Below are 23902 nucleotides of genomic sequence, written 5' to 3'. Positions count from 1 at the left end.
CTAATTTGTCAGTAATAAAAAATAAAAATACATATACAGGAACCACCAAATTCATTGCTACCCTATATGTCCATGCTCTACTATTACCACCTTCTTCACATCAGTGAGTAATACAAGCTACAGCCTAAAATTAATTTTAACAAGTGCTTAAATAATGCTAAAACAAGAATGAGGAATGCTAACCTCATGTTGTCTTCAAATAAGCCATCAGCTTCCCTTTTACCCCTTTTTAATTTTTTGGAAAAGGTTAAAGTACACTTGAAAAATCAGTATTAGCACAAGAAGATGTACTCTTTGTAAAATGGTATTTGGCCAGTGGAAGCTCCTCCTATTACCAAAGCCAGAAGATGATCTAGAAAAGCAATCTATGTGGTTTTTAAAAAATGACTAGCATTTGATCAGTTCCTGTACATGTAATATTTCTGGATGGAAATAATTATAATATCCCAGTTCTATTAGTGTGGGAACTTGAATTATGCTCTTTGTCAATTTTATTCAAAAGATCATCCTACCCATTCATACCTTTTTAGCAGACAAACTAAAAGCAGCGTTCTGTTGGACACGCTCACTGCTTCCCAAACGTTTCCCATTCTAAAGGGGACAGTTATGCTGACCGTCTTTGTCAGGTGCTCGAGATCTAACAGTTAATATGATGGTTACTGCTGTTTATTTGCAAACCATACCAACATTCCACAAATGAGTTACCTGCACATATAAAAGAATAAATAAAACTATTACGGATAATGCAAAGAACTTTGCTTCGGAAATGCAGCGTGGCCACTGTCAGCATGGATTTGCCCTTTGAAATCTGCTGCTGCAGAGAGCGGGAAAAGAAAGGGACGAAAGCGACATTATACCTCCCACCATGAAATGCTGCAGCTTGTCAGGCTCAATAAAGAATTCCCTTGGTCCTATCAGGGTGGCAAACAGCTTCTTTCTAAATTGAAAGAATGATCAATATTCTGAGATGAATGCACGTTCTACCTAATAATGAAACAGGGTAATATTTTTTTAAATCAAGTTGAATCAACCCTTATCTAACTGAATCTGAGGAATAAAAAGAACAACCAAAAGCTTAGCCAGAGTAAATATTACAAGCTTAATTTTCTGCCTCCAACTTTAAAGGAATTATATGATTCTTTTATTTATTTATATGCCAGATATTGACCTACACTATGATTTGTCAGTATAAATATTCTGTTAAACATCTCTTTAAATGACAGACACTACTATAAATGTTATATATCCAAATATCTATATACATGATCAGAGATTAAAAAATGCAAAGACCTAGAGAGATAATGTCTTTGAGAATTATTCACAAATTGAACACATTATTGCCACTTAGCAAATAAGAATAACATTAAGGAAAAAAAATGAAAACCACCAGATCCTTTGACCTCCTACCTAACTGAAGTAGCCCAAATACCTCATTTGTTTCACAGTCTGAGACCTAAAATCTGATTGACATTATTTTATTGAAGTTTTCAATTAAATCTTTGAATTTTGACTATTAATTCTTTTACAAAGCATGAAACTTTTATTTCCCAAAGGTACACATTATTATCATGAATACATCAATGAGAAGTGACCAAATAGATTAGGGATAACGTTTTCATGTACATTGAGGCACAAATTGTGTTAGTCTTACATTCTTGCATTATTAATGGCCTTTCTAAAATTGATGTATAACCAAAATTGAAAAGAAGTGGGGGCTTTTGAGCAAATTACCTTCGAAGATAGCTGAAATGAGGTTTTGGTCTGTGAGTTTATACCCACCTCAAGACAGCATATGTAGAATTCTACTTTATTTCACTCATGAGGCCTCATCATTCATCTTTGAATCTTATCTGGAATTTAAAACACTGTCTCTGATCTCCGCGATCTGCCTTCTGCTCTGATGATAGGTGCAGGGATTCTGCCTGTTAGGTATTTCTATTAGGAGATTTGCAATGAACTTATTTTTTACTCTTTGGGGGGTTCAGTAATATGTATGGTCTGAAAATGGAGTTCTGGTCATAAACTAAATGAAATACTTGTTTAACTAGCTTCCTGAAATATGTATTATTTGCTAGAAAACCAAGGAAATACTTTTCAGTGTGCTGATAATAATTTAAAAAAAGACTATGAAAGTTAATGCAAAACAAGCCCTCCTATCCTTTGCAATTACCTTTCAAGTATTAATATACTGGTTCTTTTCAGTTTGCTTTCTAAATACCTGACTGAAATACTAATACTCAAATGTTAAAGGTTACATTTAAGTCAGGCATCTTGACTGCCTGCTGCTCCAAGGACTGAGATTTCAGGCAGCTGAGAAGTCTGGCCGTACTCCTGAAGGGTATTCAATAACTGAGCATTTTTTCCTCTCCGAGCATAAGGAGGTTGTACTAAGAAAAAGGAGGTTGTCACTGTTCCAAATAGGATGATATATCCTTCCCTTGCTGTTGGGTGTCTGAACAAATATAATGCCTGTTTCAGTCAGTTATTTAGACATGTTATGAAGGTGCAGAGAGTGTGATTAATGCAAACTAGACTCCAGAGACAAAGCAAACAGACTAGTTGTGGCTTGTTTGCTTTTGAGGGGAAACACTTGGGCTCAGCTCTGAAAACTGGATTCTGAAGAGACCTCCTCTCTCCTCCTCCTCCTCCTCCCTCTGACACATTCCCACCTACACGCATCACTCACCTTGTACTAGACTCCCCTTATCTATTCAAGTCCCACAGGACGTGCTATGTGCTATTTTTCATTCATGAAATAAATATCCAGTCTTGATACCTCAGTTCTCACCTACCAGCTGGAAAATACCAGGATTCCTGGGTTGGGTAGTCTGCACACAGAAGCAAGCCCACCAGAATACTCCCCTGAGCTAATGACCTCTCTGATGCTGAAAATGGTACTGCTGCCTCTTTGAAGGCTTTCCATCACCTGGCAAATCCCTCTTCAAAGGCTTGCTGTCTCTGAAGGAAGTGTTGACTCTGCTTGCAAGGGTTGCTTTCAACATACTCAGCAAAGGAAGATAGAGCTGACACAGGCATTAAACACCCTTTCACGATTTCCACATTTTGGGAAAGGTGATTTACTGGAAAGATATTTGCTGTGTTGAAGGTGCACAATGCAAATCGGAGATAAAAGAATTCCTGCTCTTACACAACTCTCACATTACATTGAGAGGATATCTCCAGAGAATCACTTAGTGTTATTCATGTGGGAGCCCACTACTATAATATTTTTGAATATTGCTGTAGTCTGAGATGGAGGTAGCTATAACTGCAGAAAGACACAGAAGAAATAGACGCTCCTTCCCCACACAGATTAGTGTTGTTTTTACTGCCGTTCCAGCAGGTAATTAGGACATAATGCACAGAAAAGCAAATGCTATTTTGTTTTTATTGCAGATAAAAGGTGGCAATGAGTCATATTTGGCTACCTTAATAATTTCTGTAAAGTGAAGAATGGTTGTATATCCATGCTTCCATATTTATACTCAAAGATAAGTCAGGAAATTACACAACCCAAATATTATGCATAGTCTCTTTACTGAAACGGTAACTGCTGGGCTTTTAATTACATAGCTGGCATTTTGCAGACAGGCTGATTATATGTTACATACCATACAGAGGTAATTAGGTATCAGCTATATTTGTGACTTTGCCAGAGAATGTTGTTATTTAGTCAGTATATAGCTTGCTTTCAGTACTAATCACAATCATGTTCTTAGTGCTTTTATGGGAAGAAATGAGTCAGCATTAAGGGCCTGCATCCCAGAATAGTCCTGGGTTGACATTAGGGATATGAAACAAATAGACTGTGGGAAGAAATGTTCAATATCAGTGTTGCACAAACCCTAAAAGTTTTATGGATATCATTAAAGTAATTATCTAAATGTTCGAACATTTATTCACAGTTGAGCTGGCTGAAATTTTCCCTGTGAAGCACTGCTTTGCTGACTGGAAAATGGCTGCTGGATTACAGATATCTTCCTAAGATAAAATTACTATTGCTAGAAATGGGACAACTGGTTCTTCAGGAAAAAAACCAACACTGAAAAATACGCCTTTTTATGTTTGCCAAAATGTAGCAAAAATGGTTCAGGTGTTTTCAAAATTGTGTATCACTTTTTTAAAACAAAAAGAGGAAAACAAAATCTGAATATTGAGGACAAAAAGTCCAATATGATCCCCTAAAGTATATTATAATAGACCCAAACCAATTCATATGGAACAAGAGCAGATATTCCCTCTTAACATCCCTAGAACCTTTGGCAGGGTCAGAAGGTAATTTGGAATGAAAACTCTGTCCCTCACAGAGAATTTTGAAAATAAAATAACCCTCAAAATGAAACTACCTTTCCAATACTTCTTTTTGATTTGTTCAATGCCAAAAAGAAATAAGGGCTTATTTATCTGCAGTTTTGTTCCTTCTCATTTTGCTGTGATTCTGCTGATGGCAACTTCACAATTAAGAGAAGGAATGGCAGATATCAAGTGATTCAGTTTTCCTCAGGCATCTCAGCAGTACAGTTTGCTTCCCCCAAAATAATATCATGTGATTCTTCAGTAAAAATTTATTCTTTGGAAACAAAGCACAGGCTTTTGTATGGCAGCATCAACCTCTCTCCTCTCCGCTTTCTGTACTCATTTTCTCCTTCTTCCTATCCATGGTCATCCTCTTCCTCCCTTGTCTCTTTACCTCATCCCCCTGCCCAGTAGTTGTTTTATTTTTATGTTTTCATAGCAAGAACTAAAGCTCTGTCTGTATTTCTCTCTTGTACCATTCAGAGATCCTCATATTCAACATATCCTGTTGCTTCACTGCTACTTTTCTCCCTTCTGACACTCTCAGTCAGACCCAGGAGCCAGCTTTATGCTTTTTTGAAAGGCACTACTCCTCGTGGAGAGGATAGATTGAATTTGCATTGCTGCTTTTGTAAAGTACTCATCAATTCATGATTGACAACAGCATTTTAGTGTTTGCTGCTACTTTCCACTCAGGGACTGGAAATCACTTGTGCCCTATTCAAAGATAGTGTGCTGAACCCGCTGAACAGATTAAGCACGCATAGGGATAAGGGAAAAAACAGGCTATGAAGTGATCACACACCAATAAGCATACTTCAGATTACATATTAAAAAGCAATTATGACCATACAGAGGTAAGCCAAATCAATAGTAAAAGTAACTCTGGTCAACTGTTTCCCTCTGTACCATAACATGAACGTACATCTAATATACCAAAACGTCCCAAAGAATTCTGATTTAGCCTATCCATTGTGACCAAGACCATAAATCCCATAAATTGTTATAAACGTAGGTAACTCCAAAAGATAAGTGGAAACACACAAGGTCCAATTCCAATCTGTTGTCATTCCCTATAAACTACAGCTATTAAAATTAGGAATTTTGCATGCATGAGACATTTTCAGTTGTATGACCTTTTCTCTTCCTTCTAAACAACGAAACTGAGATCAGACATAATCATACATTATGTATGTACAGCATGACATATAGGTAGATTACACTCAGCAACTGAAGAATATTTGAAATATTAATGAATGACACCCATGTATCATTCCAGTACTATCTCAGAATTTACTTTACTTGCCCAAGGCTAGTGATTGCTCTACTTGGTTTGTTATTAATATCCACTGTAGCACCACCAAGACTGAGCTAATTATACCATTGCACAGGAAATATGTGGACTCATGTTCTTTTTGAAACCTAACTTCTATGCTGTGAAGAAAAATTATGTGAAATGGCTGAGTTTTTTGATAAATTTGTACAGAAAACTTGATGGAAATTAAGTTCTCATAAAAATGCCTCCCTCTCCCTTTTACTCAGATAAGTAGCAGACTTACAGATATTAATGGATGGCGAACGAAACCATTACTATAAAGTAAGACTTTGCTTTTTAAAAAAAAATATTCTCATGTTTTTCTTTTATGAAAAAAATAATTTGAAATCTCAATAATATATGCGAAATATATATTTTGATATGTAACCCTGTATCTCTTGGCTATCTGTACCTGGAGGTGTGTAGAGGAGATCTGTATCTCCTTTTGAGATTTCTTTTTTCTCTAGTATTTACTCTTACTCTTGAAGTGTGACAAAGCATCTTCTGAATTATAAGCTTTAAGTATTATTTTTTCATTTAACACTTTTTATCCTCTCACGTTTTAGCTCTACGAGAAAAGATTCTGAAGCTCCTGAAAGGGCTTGTGTATCAAGTGTTTCCTGAAGATGACTAAACATGTCTGAAGGGTGTGAAGACAGGATGCACTCAGCATGAGAAATCACGTTTACACTGTACCTGTCATACGAAAATCACAGCTGAAAGCATAGCTAATTTATTGTCAGAGAAAAGGTAATTCTCTGGGGCAGCCAACTATGAAAGTGAATCTATGAGAGCATTGAACAGCGTGGGGCTGTGTGCTCCCCTCAAGCGCACAGCAAGCATACACCCACCCGTCCCTTGGTGCACAGGAATCGCTAATTTTTATGTAGCATTCCCGTTGCTGATTAGGTTAAGAGGACAGCACCACTGGCTGAAGAAATATTTGCATTTCTTCTGGCCACTAAAAAAGACTTGTTTGTATTCTGATTTTCAAATTATGGGCATGAGGTTAAGACACCATTAATGCATGAAGTCATGCAGGTTTCATACTCTGTTACTCTAGACATAACCTTCATTCCCAATGCACACAAATACATACGACACATCAACAGACTGTGTGCGTAATCCAATGTAGTAAAGCTTTCATTTAGTGTTCTGAGCTGATAATTAAAATAACCAGCTGTACTGAAATTTGGAAATGATAAAATGAAAACTTTTTGAGTTTTCAATGACCTAGTCTATTTCAAAATGACCTAGTCTATTTCAAAATAAAACTGTGAAAAATACCTTGTGTGCCTTCAGCACAGATACAGACACTCTGCAACTGACTGTGCAGCACATATCTGTCCTATTAAACTACTGTTTCAGTTTAAACTACTGTTTCAGTTTAAAATAAATAATTATTGTAAGATGCCCTTAAACTGTAAGTACCTGAATATTTTTGCTGTTAGCAGAGGTATCATGAAATTGGAAACTGACAGACAAGATTTTTGAAGGCATGAAATTCAAGGGAGATGTTTTTCATCGAAGTTGTATCAATAGCAGTCAGCGATACACACAGTTTTTCATACCAAAGCTTAAAAGTAGCACTTCCACAACTTGGAACTCAGGCATTTCTAGCAGAACCCAATATATTTAGTGTGCAAATTTCAGGAAATATTGAATTATTGATCTTTTCTTTCAAATTTCCAAGCAAATGTTATTTCATATAAAGCCAACAAAACTTAGGAATTAAAGCAGGAAGGAATAAGGTACTGGAGTCTACATCATTTTAAAGGATAAAGGGTTTTTTGGTGGATGATCATAAGTCCATGTATACATCAAGAACTGATTCATTGGCTTGAAGGATTGCAGAAGGCTTTCAAATGCTGAAAAGATGGCTAGTCACCCAACTGTCAAGGTCATGAGGAAAGAGGCACATACTTCAACCGGTGGAACCTTAAAAGTTTTTCAACATTTCTGACAAAAAAGTTCAAGAGCTTGTAAGAAATCAGAGGATTACTTGATTTCCTGAGCCTTTACGAGAAGCTGTGTGGTGAGCAATTAAACAGGCTTTATTCTTTTCCTGAAAACTTCCAAGGCAAGCAATTAAAGGCTTTGCAGAAAACCGTCTCTTGTAGCACTCTACCAGCCTGAATGTGTTTCCGTAAGTCCAAGCCACTGCTATGTGTAACACAAAACTGAAAGGTGGGTGAGAAAGGCATGGCTGTGTTTTAATTAGCTGGTGATTAACGTAGGTGCAGATTTATTTCTGGGCTGACTTTTGATGCCTAAATTCCTAAACAAAACAAACTGCTTAACATGTATGAAAATTGCAATTGAAACTTCAAATTAGAATGGCTCTTACACGTAAGCACGTGGATAGTTTAATGAAAAGCACTATAACTGCTTAAATGCTTAAAGATAAGTCCACAGGTAAATGGTATGCCAGCTCAGGGCTGTGCATTTCTGAAATCAAAACACAAGTAGTCCACTTGAACTAGAAAGTGACAGTCAAGGAAGGGAAGAACAGTACCGCAAGGAAGCCAAGTACGACATTCAGAAAGGTCTCTTAAAGCAGTTATCTGAAGAAAACCGGACGTTTCCTGTTACCTCTGCATACAAAGTAGTATGGTCTCCTATTGCATACACACTAGAGTTAGATTAATAACATCATTTTCTGTTTGAATTGTAATACACTTAACTGTGATCCCAATTATTCTTCTATTTACTTTAGCTGAGCGCTGGGCAATAAGTTACCGCAAGAATCTTCATTAAATCAGCCACATTCAGTTGAATATTCAGAACACAGAAAATGAAGACTGAATTTGAAATGAGGGTCTCTGTGCCGGCCATGAAGCATTGCAGCAAACCCTTACTCAGGAGTGCATCCAAATCCAATGATGTCAGCAGAGGTGCCTCAGTGAGAGAGAACTTGAGCCCACTTACGCAAAGAATAAAAAATGCCATCCAGGCTGTGTATCCAATTACAACAACGACAGTAAATTGCTCTGAACAAATTCGAGTCCAGAGGTTAATTGGAGTAAACAAATTGAAAGGGAAAAGGCTGAATTTGTAATAAAACAATCATTGTAAGATTGGAAAATAACTTAGCAAGACCCTGAACTCTGACTAACTGCTTGAAAAAATGCAGTAAAACTCTTCAGTGTCTTGAATACCATTAATTGTCCGTTTGGAAGAATACCAGCTCAGGGTTTGGAAGATCTGTGCACTATCAGCCTGCAGCTTTTCATCTATTTTTGAGCAGGCGTGAGTAAATTAGGAATAGGCACTTAACTGGCTGCTGTGAGGATACTTTAAAACTTGGAAGGTCTGCTATAATATGATAGTAGAACTTTGTGCAACAGATATGTCATAGTGATGTTTCTTTTTGGAAATTTACTTGCTGATGTAGGATTTTTATGACTTATGCAAATACTAAAAAAAAAAAAGTAATACGAATAAAAATATTACAGCTATCAATAACAATACTAAAGCATGTCAGTAATTTTCCTGAAATTATAGAATCATAGAATCATAGAATCACTGAGGTTGGAAAAGACCTCTAAGATCATCGAGTCCAACCGTCAACCCAACACCACCATGCCCACTAAACCATGTCCCTAAGCGCCTCATCTACACGTCTTTTAAATACCTCCAGGGATGGGGACTCCACCACTTCCCTGGGCAGCCTCTTCCAATGTTTAACCACTCTTTCAGTAAAGACATTTTTCCTCACGTCCAATCTAAACCTCCCCTGGTGCAACTTGAGGCCATCTCCTCTCGTCCTGTCGCTTGTTACTTGGGAGAAGAGACCGACCCCCACCTCACTACAACCTCCTTTCAGGTAGTTGTAGAGAGCGATGAGGTCTCCCCTCAGCCTCCTCCTCTCCAGGCTGAACAACCCCAGTTCCCTCAGCCGCTCCTCATCAGACTTGTTCTCCAGACCCCTCACCAGCCTCGTTGCCCTTCTCTGGACACGCTCCAGCACCTCAACGTCCTTCTTGTAGTGAGGGGCCCAAAACTGAACACAGTATTCGAGGTGCGGCCTCCCCAGTGCCGAGTACAGGGGCACGATCACTTCCCTACTCCTACTGGCCACACTATTTCTGATACAGGCCAGGATGCCATTGGCCTTCTTGGCCGCCTGGGCACACAGCCGGCTCATGTTCAGCCGGCTGTCGACCAGCACCCCCAGGTCCTTTTCCGCCAGGCAGCTTTCCAGCCACTCTTCCCCAAGCCTGTAGCGCTGCATGGGGTTGTTGTGGCCGAAGTGCAGGACCCGGCACTTGGCCTTGTTGAATCTCATCCAGTTGGCCTGGGCCCATCGATCCAGCCTGTCCAGGTCCCTCTGCAGAGCCTTCTTACCCTCGAGCAGATCAACACTGCCACCCAACTTGGTGTTGCCTGCAAACTTACTGAGGGTGCACTCGATCCCCTCATCCAGATCATCGATAAAGATACTGAACAAAATCTTATGATTCAATAAAGTTGCAATTTTTAACATTAAAGTTGCGCTTAGAAATGTTCAGCTTCCAGTTTCATTGGAAAACAATTTCTGCTAAGGGAAAATTCAAGTGAGGATCCTGCTTTCGCCTGCCTGGGAAGCTTCTGTAGGGTTCATTTCCTGCTTACAAAGAATATGCGACTCTAAAGTAAAAAATGCTTTTAAGACATGAAATCATTCATAAGGATTTCCATTTTCTAGCCAGCACTAATAATACTACTAAACTATAAATGGATTCACAATTATTTGTAACATAATCAGGGCTGAGATGCTGGTTAATGTAAAGTTTTGAAGAAATCCTGGCTCTGTCACGCTCTGGCAAAGCTCACGGATCCGAGCACATTTTGAAGAGTTCATTTCTAACTGGTGGCATTGAATTAAAAAACTGCACAGTTATCCTGACCTTATTTAAAAGCTGCTGACATTCCCTTTACTCTTACAGAGCGTGTATTTGTTTGGTAAGAAAGCAAAGGTTTAGATTCTCAGCCAGTGCAGTAGCAGTTGCATTGAGAACGGGGCAGATTTACACCGGTGGAGGCACTGGCTTATAAGCTTTGCAGATGCTTAATGCAGCCCTCAGGGATTTTTTACTTTCTGCAGCAAATAAGCCCACTAATATCATAATAGTTCAATATGGCCAGTAGATATCAATTCTCCTGAAAGTCTGGTGATACAAAAAGTGTTTTTTAAATCTATGTCTTAACATAGTCAATATCTTAAAAAAGTAGAGCTCTTTGTGAAAAGTGAAATTGATCTTTCTTCAAAATCACGTAAATCATAAACGTTTGGTTTACCCACCACAGTCATTCCTAATACATCCCAAGAGTTCTGTAAATAAGAAAATTGGTTTTGATGATCTAGGGAGGTGGTATAGTGAGAACTGACAAATCCATACTAAAGCTAAATGTCTCCTACAGTCTTAGGTGTGGAGTTGTTAATATGGTCACTTTCACATGACGAATTACTGATAAAAGTTTTATTAAACCATTAGCAACCATAATAATGTATTTTTATAATATTAGGCATTAATTAGAGAGTCACACATAACAAGGCAGGAAGGAATTGTAAGAGGACATATAAAGTCCATCTCTCTCTGCCAAGGTTGCACAAAGTACATCCACTACAATCTGAATAATATACACAAGAAAATAAAATTTAATGGGTAAAATATAAAAAGGGAAGATTAGTAGATCAAGTTCTAGTTCCATTTTAATGCACGTTTCAGTAGCAATGAATTCGATTTCTGTAAGCTTCAGTTTCCTAGTCTAATAACAAGCTGGATTTACGGACAACAATACAATAGGAAGATTTCCATTCAGTTTGCTAAGCGTGGTAGACTGAGTTCACTGGAATCGGACCATAATGTGATCTACCATTTTATTTCATTTGCCAGAATTTCATGTTATTAATATTATGCTCCTCTCAAACCAGCACCTGTTCTTGAGCTGGGCCAGAAAAGTTTTCCCTGTAAGACCGTGCTATTTCCTGCTGTCTGCCAACCTCTATTCCATAACCTCAGAGAAATGCACGCCCCGAGGTGTCTTTCACACATCGTCACCAAGCTGGCTGTATAACCAGCCACATGCCCTGCGGCCTAATGGACTTCAATAATCAGTGATGAGCTTCATGAAACCCTCATGTGTCACACCCAGCATTCCCACAGCACAATGAAAAAAATCCTGGAACGAGGATTTTTTTTTCTTGTCTTATTTGGTGCAAGAAAATAACTGCATTAGAAAATAAGGTATTCAGCTTTCAAATAAGGACCTTTCTATAAAATGTATATTCACTGCTGCACTGTGACGACACTGCAGTGAAGCATACGAGTTTGCAAACTAACGTGCACGCAAGCTGTGAGCTGCTTTTGTAGCCTTGAAACTTGTAATGTGTAATACTTATTTTCACAATAGGTTTCAAAAATATGGATGGCTTAATTACAGCTTTAAATAATGAAATTGCTTAATCATACTGACAGATAAAGCACCTGAAAGCCCTGATTATATACTGTAGTTGCAGCATGTCTTTGTGCTGTCATGCTGTAACTTCAATGTGTCTTAGTAAATTAGATCCATAGTTCGTTCATGATGAAATAATTCTATTATAATCCACCTTTCTTGCTGCTAAATTGCATCAAGCAAGCATGTCAGTTCAGTAACGCTTGATGACTACAGTTAGGCAGCACACTATATTTTTTAACTGTGTAACTAGAAAGCTGCTCAGTTGTGCATTTTTACATAATTGTTCATCACGTGCTTAAACATACGCATTTCTAGGCTTTGCTATTGCCAAGAGACTATCCAGATGTGGAAAGTAAATCAATGGAAAAACAACACCATACTTTCTTCCTGAACTGCGGACATCCAGAAACCTGGATTAAACAGCTGGAATAAACAGCTCATGTACATCGATAAATGAATTTCTATTTATTGATAACACACACTATTTATCTCCTAACCTGCGTTTGGAAGGATAAAGATGTCAGTCCTACCTTTGTGAAATCCTTCAAAGACCACCTGAATACTCCAAAGCCAACCTGCTTTTCTTGAAAGATAAACAACATAGAGGCCCTAGGAAATTGCCCAAGTAACAGATCTTGCTCTTCAGCAACGTTTTCAAAACAGTTTGTGCATGTTTTGTACAAACTCTGGTGGCATAACGGAAAAATCAGGGACGGTGTAAAATATAAATATTAAAAATAGCCAATAAATAAGGAAACAAATGTGATTATTCACCTGCACATGCATAGCTTGATTGGGAATTTCTGTTCTAGGCTTTATATTTCTAGAGTCCCCAGAGTACTGTAGAAACAAGGCAAGTTAACAGACACTTTAATCCAGCTTATTTAGGCATATTAATAACTCCATACCGAGATATTCTCTATGTAAGAAATGAAATTGATTTGGGGGCCTTCCCACAGTAAGCTTTAAGAGCGTAATACTTCTCATTATTTCATGGTGCTATAGCCAGTTTTAAATTCTTTTTCATGCCATACAGAATTTCTTTCCTCTTTTTTTTTTTTTCTCTTCTTTGATTTGAGCGAAAAAATGGGTGTCTCAGGGTCTAAAGGGCTTGCTGGTTGCAACAGTTCTAACTTCTAACTTCCCTAGGTAACGAGCATAACTACGTATGTGAATAACAGTTTCTCATGTAAGAGCTGAAAGACAACACATAATAGGTATCATTTTCAGAAGAGTTGACCTAGCTCATCTTAAGTCTTTGGGAACAGTAGGCCAGCACAAACAGGTTTGAAAATCCTATACCATTATAATAAAATCATCACAGTCAGAAAAATGAGAAAACCACAAAATGCAGAATACAAATACACAGAAACATGTCCAAATAATTTCAAGTAAATGCAAATAGAGAAATTATAAATTATTTTCTGCAGGCAGCTTGGTTGCTCCTTAAGGGTCATAGAAGTTTTACAGAAGTGCACAACAGTCACTGCATTTCACACTGGTCTGGACTGCAGAAATCACAAACGCCCAAAACCAGGCCAATTTACAGGGAATACTTCAGAGCTGGCCCAAAGGAAATTTTGTATGTCATAAAGCAAGTTCTTGCCAGCCACTGTGATTTTTTTGTCAAGATTTTGTTATTAGCAGTGATATTGCAGTTGCATTAAAAATATATATTAAACAAGCTTCTTTCAGTTGGAGTCTCAAAGAATATTTTCAGCATTTGTCAGCACTGCTGACTCATCCTTGTGCTAGCAAAAAATATTTTGAAGCAAGATGCTGAATAAAAATTTATCAAAATAGCATTTAAAGATGGAAACTGGTAAATAATCTGTGTCACAACAGACAGGGCTATCATGTAAGACACGTGGGGTGTCGTGGATGCTGCAAAGACTTTTTAAGTCCTGGAATTACTTCATCTCTGTTGCAGGACTAGCATGATTCATTTATCATTTGTCTCTTACTGGCTCTGTAGGCAAACACCTGACTTACATCTTTATGTAGTTTTATTAAAGATGTATGCATAGGGCAGTGCAGGTCTGCATACCAATTTGTAAAGTAAGTGATTAAGAGCATAAGAAACTCTTCTGAGCTTCAAGGAAAAATGAACAACTAAACTCCATCATAAAAAAAAAGTTAACTTTCAATAGGGCATCATGTTGGAAAGTACGGGACTGACAAGCCTGAGGCCTTTTATCTAGAGGTGAAACTCAGTGCATAGAGATGATGAAAGCTTGCGCCATCCTATCTCCTCCGTGTACCCTTAACCTCTAGGACTGAGAATACTAGGTACTTTCCATAAATATCCACTCGTTTTCTTCCTCTCTGAGCCTCTCAAGAAGGAGGCCACTAGGGCTTTCATAATGTGAATGATTGTCTTCTCAAAACTGGGTGCACTCAACTAACCAATTTCTAAAATTCCAGCAGAGAAGAACAACTTTTGCTCATAAATGCTGTAATTTAATGGAAAAAGCTAATTTAACTAAGAAAAGGTCCAGATACCAAATCCCTTTCATTTTGCCCTCTTACCATGTAACATACATTTCTTCAAAAGTCCTGCTCTATCATGTCCTTGCACAGTAGCTTATTTTAAAAAGTAAATGGGAATGAAGAGCTTGACTGGACAAGACTGCCTTCTACAGGCAGAAGACCCTATTGTGTGTGGTCAGTGAAGTGGTTAAATGAAAATGGAGGCCCTGCCTTGATCCTTCATCATCTATGTGCACACACAGAGATAGAATGCATCATATTCAGATTTATCTAAACCTCTTTCTCTAGTTCCTATTATGAAAGTAATTGTTTGGGGCTTTTCCACAATGAAAAGCACTGCAGGCTTATTTTGGATTATTCAGAGCAATTTACCTCATCTTAGAAAAGAAACAATAACTTTCTGCATGTTTATCTATTTTTTGCTGGCTTAGAATGACTCCAGATCATGCAGTGCGTTCCCTGTTTTTAAGGGGATCAATACCAATTTTGCCTGTTGGCTGGAAGACTGTTTTCAGGGTGATAACATGGGTATAAAACAGAAAATAATTTCTCATTGTGAATAAAAACAAGTACACGAAAAAAATGTTCGTCCCTGGCTAAGATCCCTTCTCCCACTCAAAAAGTGTTCCTCTTCTGTTGATTTAGGGGGAGGAAAAATACCTCTTGGCTTGACTATCCTCAATATTAGTATGAGAAATGTAATATCCATAACGAACAGAGTGTGAAATACACCGTGCATTGTCCTATTTAATGTTATGTTTTCCACTGTCACCAAAGGCTTGAATGCCTCGGTTCATTATTCAAACTATTATTTTGATTTGGTTCTGTGTGGGCTATAGAAAACAACAGTTAAAATGGACAGAAATTGAGGGAGAGAGTTCTCATTATATTAACCAGAAATGGGGAACACACAAGAAATGTCACTTCTTATAGCAGAAATTCGAGGATCAAAGAGGAAAATTTTTCCTGCAGATGACAATGAGAGGAAGGGGCACTAGTTTGAACCTTTAGAACAGAGTTTCTAACAGAGCCCGCTGAAGTGCTTTTGGAAATATCTTTGCATTGAAAGAAAATGAAGTGAGAAGACTTGATTTTTATTTTTTTTTAACATCTCTAGCGTGAAATTCTGCCCTTGTTAAAATCAATGAACACTTTCCCACTGATTTCAAGAGAACTCCATTTCTAATACACATAACCTTATGAGGAACTGATCTCTTTTGCAGTCCTGGTACACTTGCATCAAGGAATTTGACAAGGCTGGACACAGCACCAGCGGCTGAAGGGAAACATGACCGGAGATGTAAGTTAAGAAGTTCACCAACTCCCAAGTCTCCAAGGGTACTTTTGTGCCGTATGGAGCTCAGGAAGCCCAGGCCCCTACCACGCCCATTCCACATGCAGTCATTCCCTGTGAGCAAGAGGAGGCTGTACAATCTGATCATTTTCTTAAAACCAGTCATGTGTCCATAAGATGAGCATATAGGCATATGATATCCCTTCCCAACAGAGGGGAACCCTAACATAAATCATCACCGCTTTCTAAGAAAAACAAACAGTTTTTATATTTCATATGTTATTTTCAGATGGCCCAAATTTATATTTGGCTGCCTAAATCATTCACTTAAAACCACATCTATGTTCCTATCCATGTGAGACAATTGGATGATGATTTAGGTGCCTTTTACTGACTTTGGTGACAAAACTTTTTGTAGTAAGTGTTCAGGTTTAAAGAGTGTCTTATAGTTAAGTATGAGAAAATAAATGATAAAAAAGTTGACAAACACATCATGATACTCAATTTAAACCTTTGCATTGGAAACTCAGAAAAAAGGTCACGATTCTGAAACAAAGGAAACACCTGCACTTCCAAGGAAATGGGAATAAGTAAAAGGAAGGAACCACCTCTAATCGGGCAGCTATTGCGGTTGTTTGGGAAAACCATGCAGTTTTTATTTTTATAAATATTTTTATAAATATTTTTATTTTTATACCCAGCATGCATTAGAGACTGGACACTGATTTTCTTTAACATGGTTCTTTCCATACCTTTTCTTCCGGATTGCTATTAATGGATTCTTTCACAACTCAGATGGTTAATTTCCAAAACAACAAAAGTGGGGGAAAAAAACAAACTATATACATTTCTTTTTTTCCTGTGTTTCCTATAAGCAACAAGGATACCTTCAGTTTAAAGTCTCTTACCTCTGATCGTTAGCACTTTTACAGATATACTCATCTCGTGTTAGCAGTTCAATACTAAAGGGACATATGCCCAGGGTTATGGCACTTGAGGTCATGCATCCTCAGCACATGAGGTCATGCATCCTCAGCACAATAAGCAAAAAATTAGCCTAGCAAAGTCCATTAATTTTAATGTAACAGGGCTAAATACACTGAACGCCATACTGAAAATAAATCCTTAGGTCTATGAACTCACTTAAAGACACAATCTTCCCAGAGCTAACTTGGCAGCCACTACTATGTGGAGGTTTCAGATGCTTGCTATGCATGACAGCTACGATGGCTGCATTGTATCGCAAGGCTTCGGATGCACTGCTCAGGTGCAGCTATATAAAATGTTACGTGACTCCTTGGGTTCAGCCAAGAACGGAGGCTGCAACTAAGATGTGTGCCACACCCACCCGCCACAGAAACGAGATCTAGAGAATTAAATTAAATTTGGAATGACAATACGCTCACATTCTTGGTCAGTGCCTTGAAAGAATGAGTAGTCTTGTGGACTAGGTAGAGCTCAAAGCAGCTGGTATAATAAATTTTACTACTCTGCAGTAAGAATGATAAACAATTTCACTAGTTTATGCTTCACCATATTCCAAGGTCACCGCATTCCTCTCAGCAAAAACAAGCTACGGATTGTTGTTGCAATCATAAAGCGGGCTCAGCAATAAAGTACTCTGCCACATTGTACTCTGCTATGGCTGTGCTTGGTACCAACCCTTGAACTGTCTTCCAGAGTCACATATGCAATACCGTCTACAGCATCCCGTATCATAGTGCAATGCAGACGGTGAGAAACCGAGCAACTGTTAGGTACAGCTTAATTCCCATGCTTTTCTTAAAAAAACAAGGACTCTGAGGATATGCCACTACAGAACAAACAGTTCTGAAGGTGAGATTTCCAGAGGTATTTCAGTATCTAAGTACGCAAATAATCACCTGGTAGGATTTTCAGAAGTGTCTAGAGCACTTAATCTACTTCTGAAAATCTAGCCCTAGCTTCTTTTCATACCGAGATCCAGAGGAGTTTGTAGTGGGATGCTAACTTGCTTTTTGATGTAGTTTTAAAGTATCCTGTGCTTTCTAAGGTAGACCATTCTAGGTAGATAGTTAGAAGCTGGCATAATTTTACTACTTTGAAGTGAAAATTTCTGACTGCCTTGTCTTTGAAAACATGCAAGTTCCTTACCAGCCCATTATTCACATATGTTTTATTTTCAGTTTCTTTTAATTTACTCTACCATATAGGGCAGATGGGAGCACTGAAGAAGAGGTAAAGAAGCAATCTTTACCAGGTCTCTTCATGACAAAACTTACAACAGTATCACCGTGACAATAAAAATTAATCATCATGGAAGTCTGGCCACACAACCCATAACAAACGTTATTTATACTTTAATCTTACATTATTTTTCAGCTAGAAAGAGCAGTTGAAAATATACTGTGGGAATCAATTGATAGTAGCTGAATGAAAGGAAGTGAACGATGTGACCTAAAAAATCTTTCCTGTCTCTAGTTTCCATCGTATGGGAGTTTTCAATAGTAGTTAGGAAGGTGCTCCCTTCAGTGCCCAACTGCAGCTCAACTTTTCTGTGGTGCTACAATTTGGGAGCATATTTTAGATTACACAAATGACTATTGGCAGACAATGAAATATACAGTTTAGAACCAAACAGTAGGAATGAAAAGAGTTAATGTGTCAAGCACTACTTTGGAATGCCTTTAGTATATGCTCTTGCTGAGATGGCTTCAACAAAATAACTTCTCTCCAGAAACAACTCAGAGTACAATTGATTGAATCCCAAAATATCCCCGAGGACTTTTTCAGTCATCCCTAGCTGAAATCTTGGGTTCCTCTAGGATTTACATCACAAACAATGAGTTCCTGTCACCAGATATTTGGGATTCTACTTAAATGTCAGCTGAAGATGTGAGAAGTTGTCTGCTGGTGCAAATCCCCTAGGTTTATTAATTTCAGACAAAATCCGTAGACTTGCCCAAGGTGTTCTTTATCCCTTGTTAGAGGAAAAATAGCACTTGTACTTAACTAGTTAGATACACACATTCTTAGCATGTTGTTTTGAAACAATGCATCCCCAAATTCACACAAATTTCCCAAATCAACAAATCATCCAGATGTAGATTTCTGAGATGATCAGCATGTTCTGCAAGGAAATAATGCTGTCAAAACAGAAATATAAAGAGTACATGTTGCTCATCAATAACATGGATGCTAACCAAATTCCAGTGCAAGGCTAATCACAGACAAAAATTTGCTTGATATGAAAAAACAGTAGTTCAGGATACACTGTCTTTTTTGTGATATAAGAAAGAAAAAAAAATCGGGAAGATGTTAGCATTCCTGTACTTTCCAGTTTATGCCATTTTTTCCTGTCTATTTTCAAAAGTATGGAAATGATGTGGAGAAAGTAGAGTAAGAATAAAGTAATTGTAGACGGCAACAGAGACAAAGAAGTTCTTTCACACAATCAAATACATCCCCCGTCAATGGAAAATTACCTTTGACAGTGCATTTTTCCAGTATTTTGTCATGGCTAAGTTACAAGAGTTACACACAAATTTCATTTATTGAGAGGACATTGGTCCTTTCTCATTGTAAGGATATAGAAGAGAAGTTGATTGCATTCAACTTTCAGAGACAAAATACTTTACCTAAACTTTGTATTATCATTAATTTAGATGCTTAATATACAGTTCAGAAATACAAATCCATCTCCAGCACTCAGAACAGCATTATCTGAGGTGACATCCATTACTCATGACTTGCAATCTTCAATACGATTTAATGTAAATTTACCCCTTTCTAGACACTGTAAGATTTCATATCAAGTACAGCAGAAACTGATTCCAAACTGGTTAATGGAAATGAAAAGCAAGTGCTATGATCATCACATGGTTTCTTACCACATTCATCTGATAATCACGACAAAGATCGTCTTTTTATATGCATTTTGAAGGTGAATTAGGAAAGTAACCGTTCCTATATCTACATCTTCAATACCATAGTTTGGACTCAAAGACATGAAGAAACTTGCTGTGAGAAAGTACTACTTTGCTGGAGTCTGTTTTCTTTCATCTAAATGATTCTTATCCTGCTTAGAATTAATAAATCTATGAAAGGCAACTCATCTCTTTTATGATAATTTCCTTCCGATATACTCTTCATAATAAGGAGAAATTACATAAGCACAGCAGATGAAAGTAAAAGTCTACAGATTAGATTTACAATATATTATAAATGCCTTTCTGTGTGTCAGCATACCCTTTATTGAAAAGGTTTCCATCACTTCCATTGTGCTGATAAAGTAGATTTTTTTTTAATGATAAATGGAAAACTTTTAGGGAACTATATACAATGTCATGTCTCTATCCACTGCCAAAGGATATAAACCTCTACTTACCGTTTAAAATGACTCAATTAAAAAACCTACTGTATTAAATGACTCAACTAAGTTAACTTGTCCATCCATTTTTATGTGGATCCCAATTAGAGCCATAACAGTTACAAGTTGCAACATAATTGCAATAGACTTCCGATTTCCCAAAGCAGTTACGCTAGAACTTGGGTTGTTCTCTATCATTTCTGAAGGGGATGAAGAGAAGGATGGGTCACAGATAAGAGAAAACCACAGGTACCTGATCCAGTTTCCAGTGGAACTCCGCAGGACGAAAGGTGTCAGCCTGATCAAAGTCTTTGCGCAACAGAAATACTAACCGGCAGTTGTGCACGTACAGGGCATAGTGATGGCGGTTCATCTCTGAAAGGAGGGACCAAAAAGATCAGTGATCGGAACTGTCATCAACACTTTTGTTTAGGTGAATGTGTTTGAAAGCAATATACACCTAAAAGACAAAACCCAACCAAATAAAAAGCCCCAAAAGAACTGACTTTTCTCAGTATCATGGATCGTTATGGTTCTCAGGGAAGCCACATATGGTAAGCATCTTCCCGAATTACGCCGTATTAGTTTCGTTTATGGAAGTGGTATGTCCAAACTAATAAATAAAATCCAAATCAATATTTCGTCTAACTAGTTTCAGTGAAGAATTAGAACTGTTTTTCCCAATCTAAATAACAAAAAAATTAAACTTAATTTAATTATTTTATCAACCAATTCTTATAAATTCCTACAGATGTGTTCACAGAGATTATCCAAGAAGAGAACCAGTGCTTGAAACTTAGGTAGACGCCAGTCCCCTCAATAAGCCATCAAGTCAGCAATGCTTAGAGTGGCACCACCCCAGCTTAGTAACGTTTTTTTCAGACCAAATTAACTGAGGAGAGATGGTAACACTCTACTAACTTTGTTACGCCCTTTGCCAAACATTTCTTAATACACAGACTCGCCTGTCTTGTCAGAGTTGCAGAGAATAGTCTCTTTCTCAGCTCTTAATCCTGGACTAGGTCCATGTTTCATCCACAGAGTGATGGTGAATTGATCTGTTAAATTCTTTGGGACTATTCCGTCTGGGATTTTGGCTCCTTGCTTTCCATCAAATTTAAAAATCATGTCATTGTTATCCATGAGAAGCCCAGCTGTCCAGTTAGCTGTTGCGCTGGGAGATGGTAACAGGTCAATGGCACCTGAGGAAGCTCCTGCAAATGATATATAATGAATAACGTGATGAGAGACTAACGAAAAAGCTGTGAAGATTAATTTAATATAGGCCAGTGATCTGATTCACACTCTTTAGATTATTTTTACTACCCAAATGGGTAGTAGCTTCACTGTTAAATCACATACATTATATAATACCAACCATAGTAAGCCAGTAAGAATTCTCTAGCTTTAATGTATTGCACAGAAAACTACAGAAATAAAGTTATCTTTCTTGAAGCTTCTCATTATTTTCTAAAATTCATTAACGGCATTTCTTCAGTTATTTCAAGAACTCCTAAGACTAAAACCAAATTCTCCACATCCAGCTGGGAAGCTTTACCTCTTCCCTCCCTGACAGCATGGAGATATATGGTGTGTGGGGATGATGTGTTGCAAAATACAGTACAGTGGGGATGAATGTAGGACAAGTCTCCTAATGTCCAGTAGATAGCCATGGATATTCACAACAACGTTGGTATGAATGTCAATACATACAGAGTATTCACCCTAAAAGAGATAATATCACTTTAATGCCAGCTTCTGGCAGATACATGATGGTTGTAACTCCATGTGTTCTTGCCCAATGATAGATCTAAGACTTTTAAGTGGTACTCACAATTCGGACTAGCCACCCCTCCACACCCAAAGGTAAATCATTAGCAAAGTGGCCCCCAGCTACACAGTATTTGTTTGTTAGAATTAATTGGAAAAAAAAAACAGAAGTGGAAAACACTGTGGTGCCAAGATCTGATAAAATAGCACAATTCTTTATAGATCTGTGTTTTCTTACAGCTTAACAACTGTCAGACACTTTTAAAAACATGCAATGAGCTACCCAGAGCCTTTACTTAGCTGGTGAAAGACAGCATTTAGCAGAAAGCATGCTTGCCAGAGTAAAAAGCACAAACAATCTTTGTATTCTTGTTGATGATTTGTCAAGTAAGAATATGGTGAACAAACCACAACTGAATAAAAAAATCCCAAACTTGTAAGATATCCCGCCCTCCTTCAGCGTCCACGGAGAGAAAAAGATCCCAACTCTCTGCAGGAGTATGGAATTTTAAGCCAAGAAAGTGTGGAATTGTATCCTATGGATTTTTAAAAATGTATTATAATAATGATATGAAAACATTCATATCATTCAGTAACTGAATTTCTTAGACAATTCTCCAAAATGTATTACTGTAAAATGAGGTTATTTTGAAGTGAGAGTAATATCAAACCTAACACCTATATGTTTAGAATTGGAGCACAGAGACAAAGTGTATTTATTTTATAAATTCTAATTCTGGATAATACACCACACTGCATTGCTTAATACACAGATGTTATCAACGGGAATACATCAAACTCAATTTGTCCAGATGGCACAATTTGTGATACATTTTCTTTTTTTTTTTTTTTTTTTTAATTCAAGCCACTAAAAAATAAAATTACTTGCACAGGACACAAGTAAACCCATAATTTTCTCAATCAATTTCCTTTTGTGTTAATTTTTATAGTCATTTTTTAAACTTACAGAAGGAACAGAAATTGCTTGCACCATGTTGTATATCAAAGGAAACAGGCTTTTAAATGGGCACATGCTTATATTAGGTAAATTATGGGCTCAGAGAAGCAGCTTCATCCCTCACTCACTCTATCTACTCTGGCCATAAAAATTTGGAAAGATCTATTTTTTCCACTAGAATGAATCTGTGGGAAAACTCCAGAATGGAAGCCTCATATTGCTTGATAAACTCTGATTCAGCAAGGTGCTTAAGTAAACTACCTTAGTTTCCCAACTTGAGGTCAGGCTTGTGTAAGAGCATTTGGGTAATCAGTACCAAGCTCAACAGGTTCTACTTTATCTGCCCATCTTTTTATGGAGATTTATGGGTTACTTTGGATTTTTCCTAATAAATCCAACCAGCATCCGAAGCTGCTCAGGCATGTACAAACACAGACCTGGAGCAATACAAACAGGATGTATCTGGAGGTGTTCCCAGGAGAGTCTTACCACGCTACTGGATCAGTGCCCTTCCAAAATGTAGGGGCTGATGCCCTTTTCTTCGAAAATGCTTCCAGAATAATGCAGGAGCCACTGCATAAAGCACGGGTTTGGACCCCTGAGGTACCCCTTGCATATTAAAGTGCTTGTTTTCACAAGCAACTTACAGAGTTGGCCCCACCTCCTCTCCCCACCCTTCATGTTCGTACTGCAAACTTTGTGCCAGGTTAAGCACGTACTGATGCTGCTTGCTGAATTGGACCAGACTGTTGGCTTAGCTGGAAGCTAACCGTCCAAATAAAACCAAGCGCAAATTATTACTTTTCAGTCAGATCAACAACTTTTTTTGAGCCTCCTGCAAAGCTGCACAACCCAGGATAAAGGAGAGAGGGCAGGATCTACCCTCTTAGCTGGAGCATGGCCTTGAATCTGATACTCAGCGTTTCCGTACTTCAGTTTCCCGTTTGCCCTATGTGAAAATTAGCAATCCCATTATTTTCTATTTTA

General features: G+C 37.8%; 1 protein-coding gene across 3 annotated transcripts in view; it reads right to left on the bottom strand.

Annotated features, from left to right (window-relative positions):
* The window catches only part of CLSTN2 (calsyntenin 2), a 399465-nt gene that overhangs the window by 46886 nt on the left and 328677 nt on the right, over positions 1-23902 (bottom strand). For all 3 annotated transcript variants that reach the window (XM_076340846.1, XM_076340847.1, XM_076340845.1), the window contains exons 7-8: positions 21153-21401; positions 20441-20562 (exon numbers count right to left, since the gene is read on the bottom strand). In XM_076340846.1, the coding sequence (XP_076196961.1) occupies positions 20441-20562; positions 21153-21401 (371 nt within the window). The remainder of the gene's footprint in view (positions 1-20440; positions 20563-21152; positions 21402-23902) is intronic.

This window comes from Aptenodytes patagonicus, chromosome 6, assembly GCF_965638725.1.
Source record: "Aptenodytes patagonicus chromosome 6, bAptPat1.pri.cur, whole genome shotgun sequence".
In the NCBI taxonomy this organism is placed as follows: Eukaryota; Metazoa; Chordata; class Aves; order Sphenisciformes; family Spheniscidae; genus Aptenodytes; species Aptenodytes patagonicus.
The sequence above is the reverse complement of the archived record's forward strand: the minus strand, read 5'-3'. Positions and strand labels throughout refer to the sequence as shown.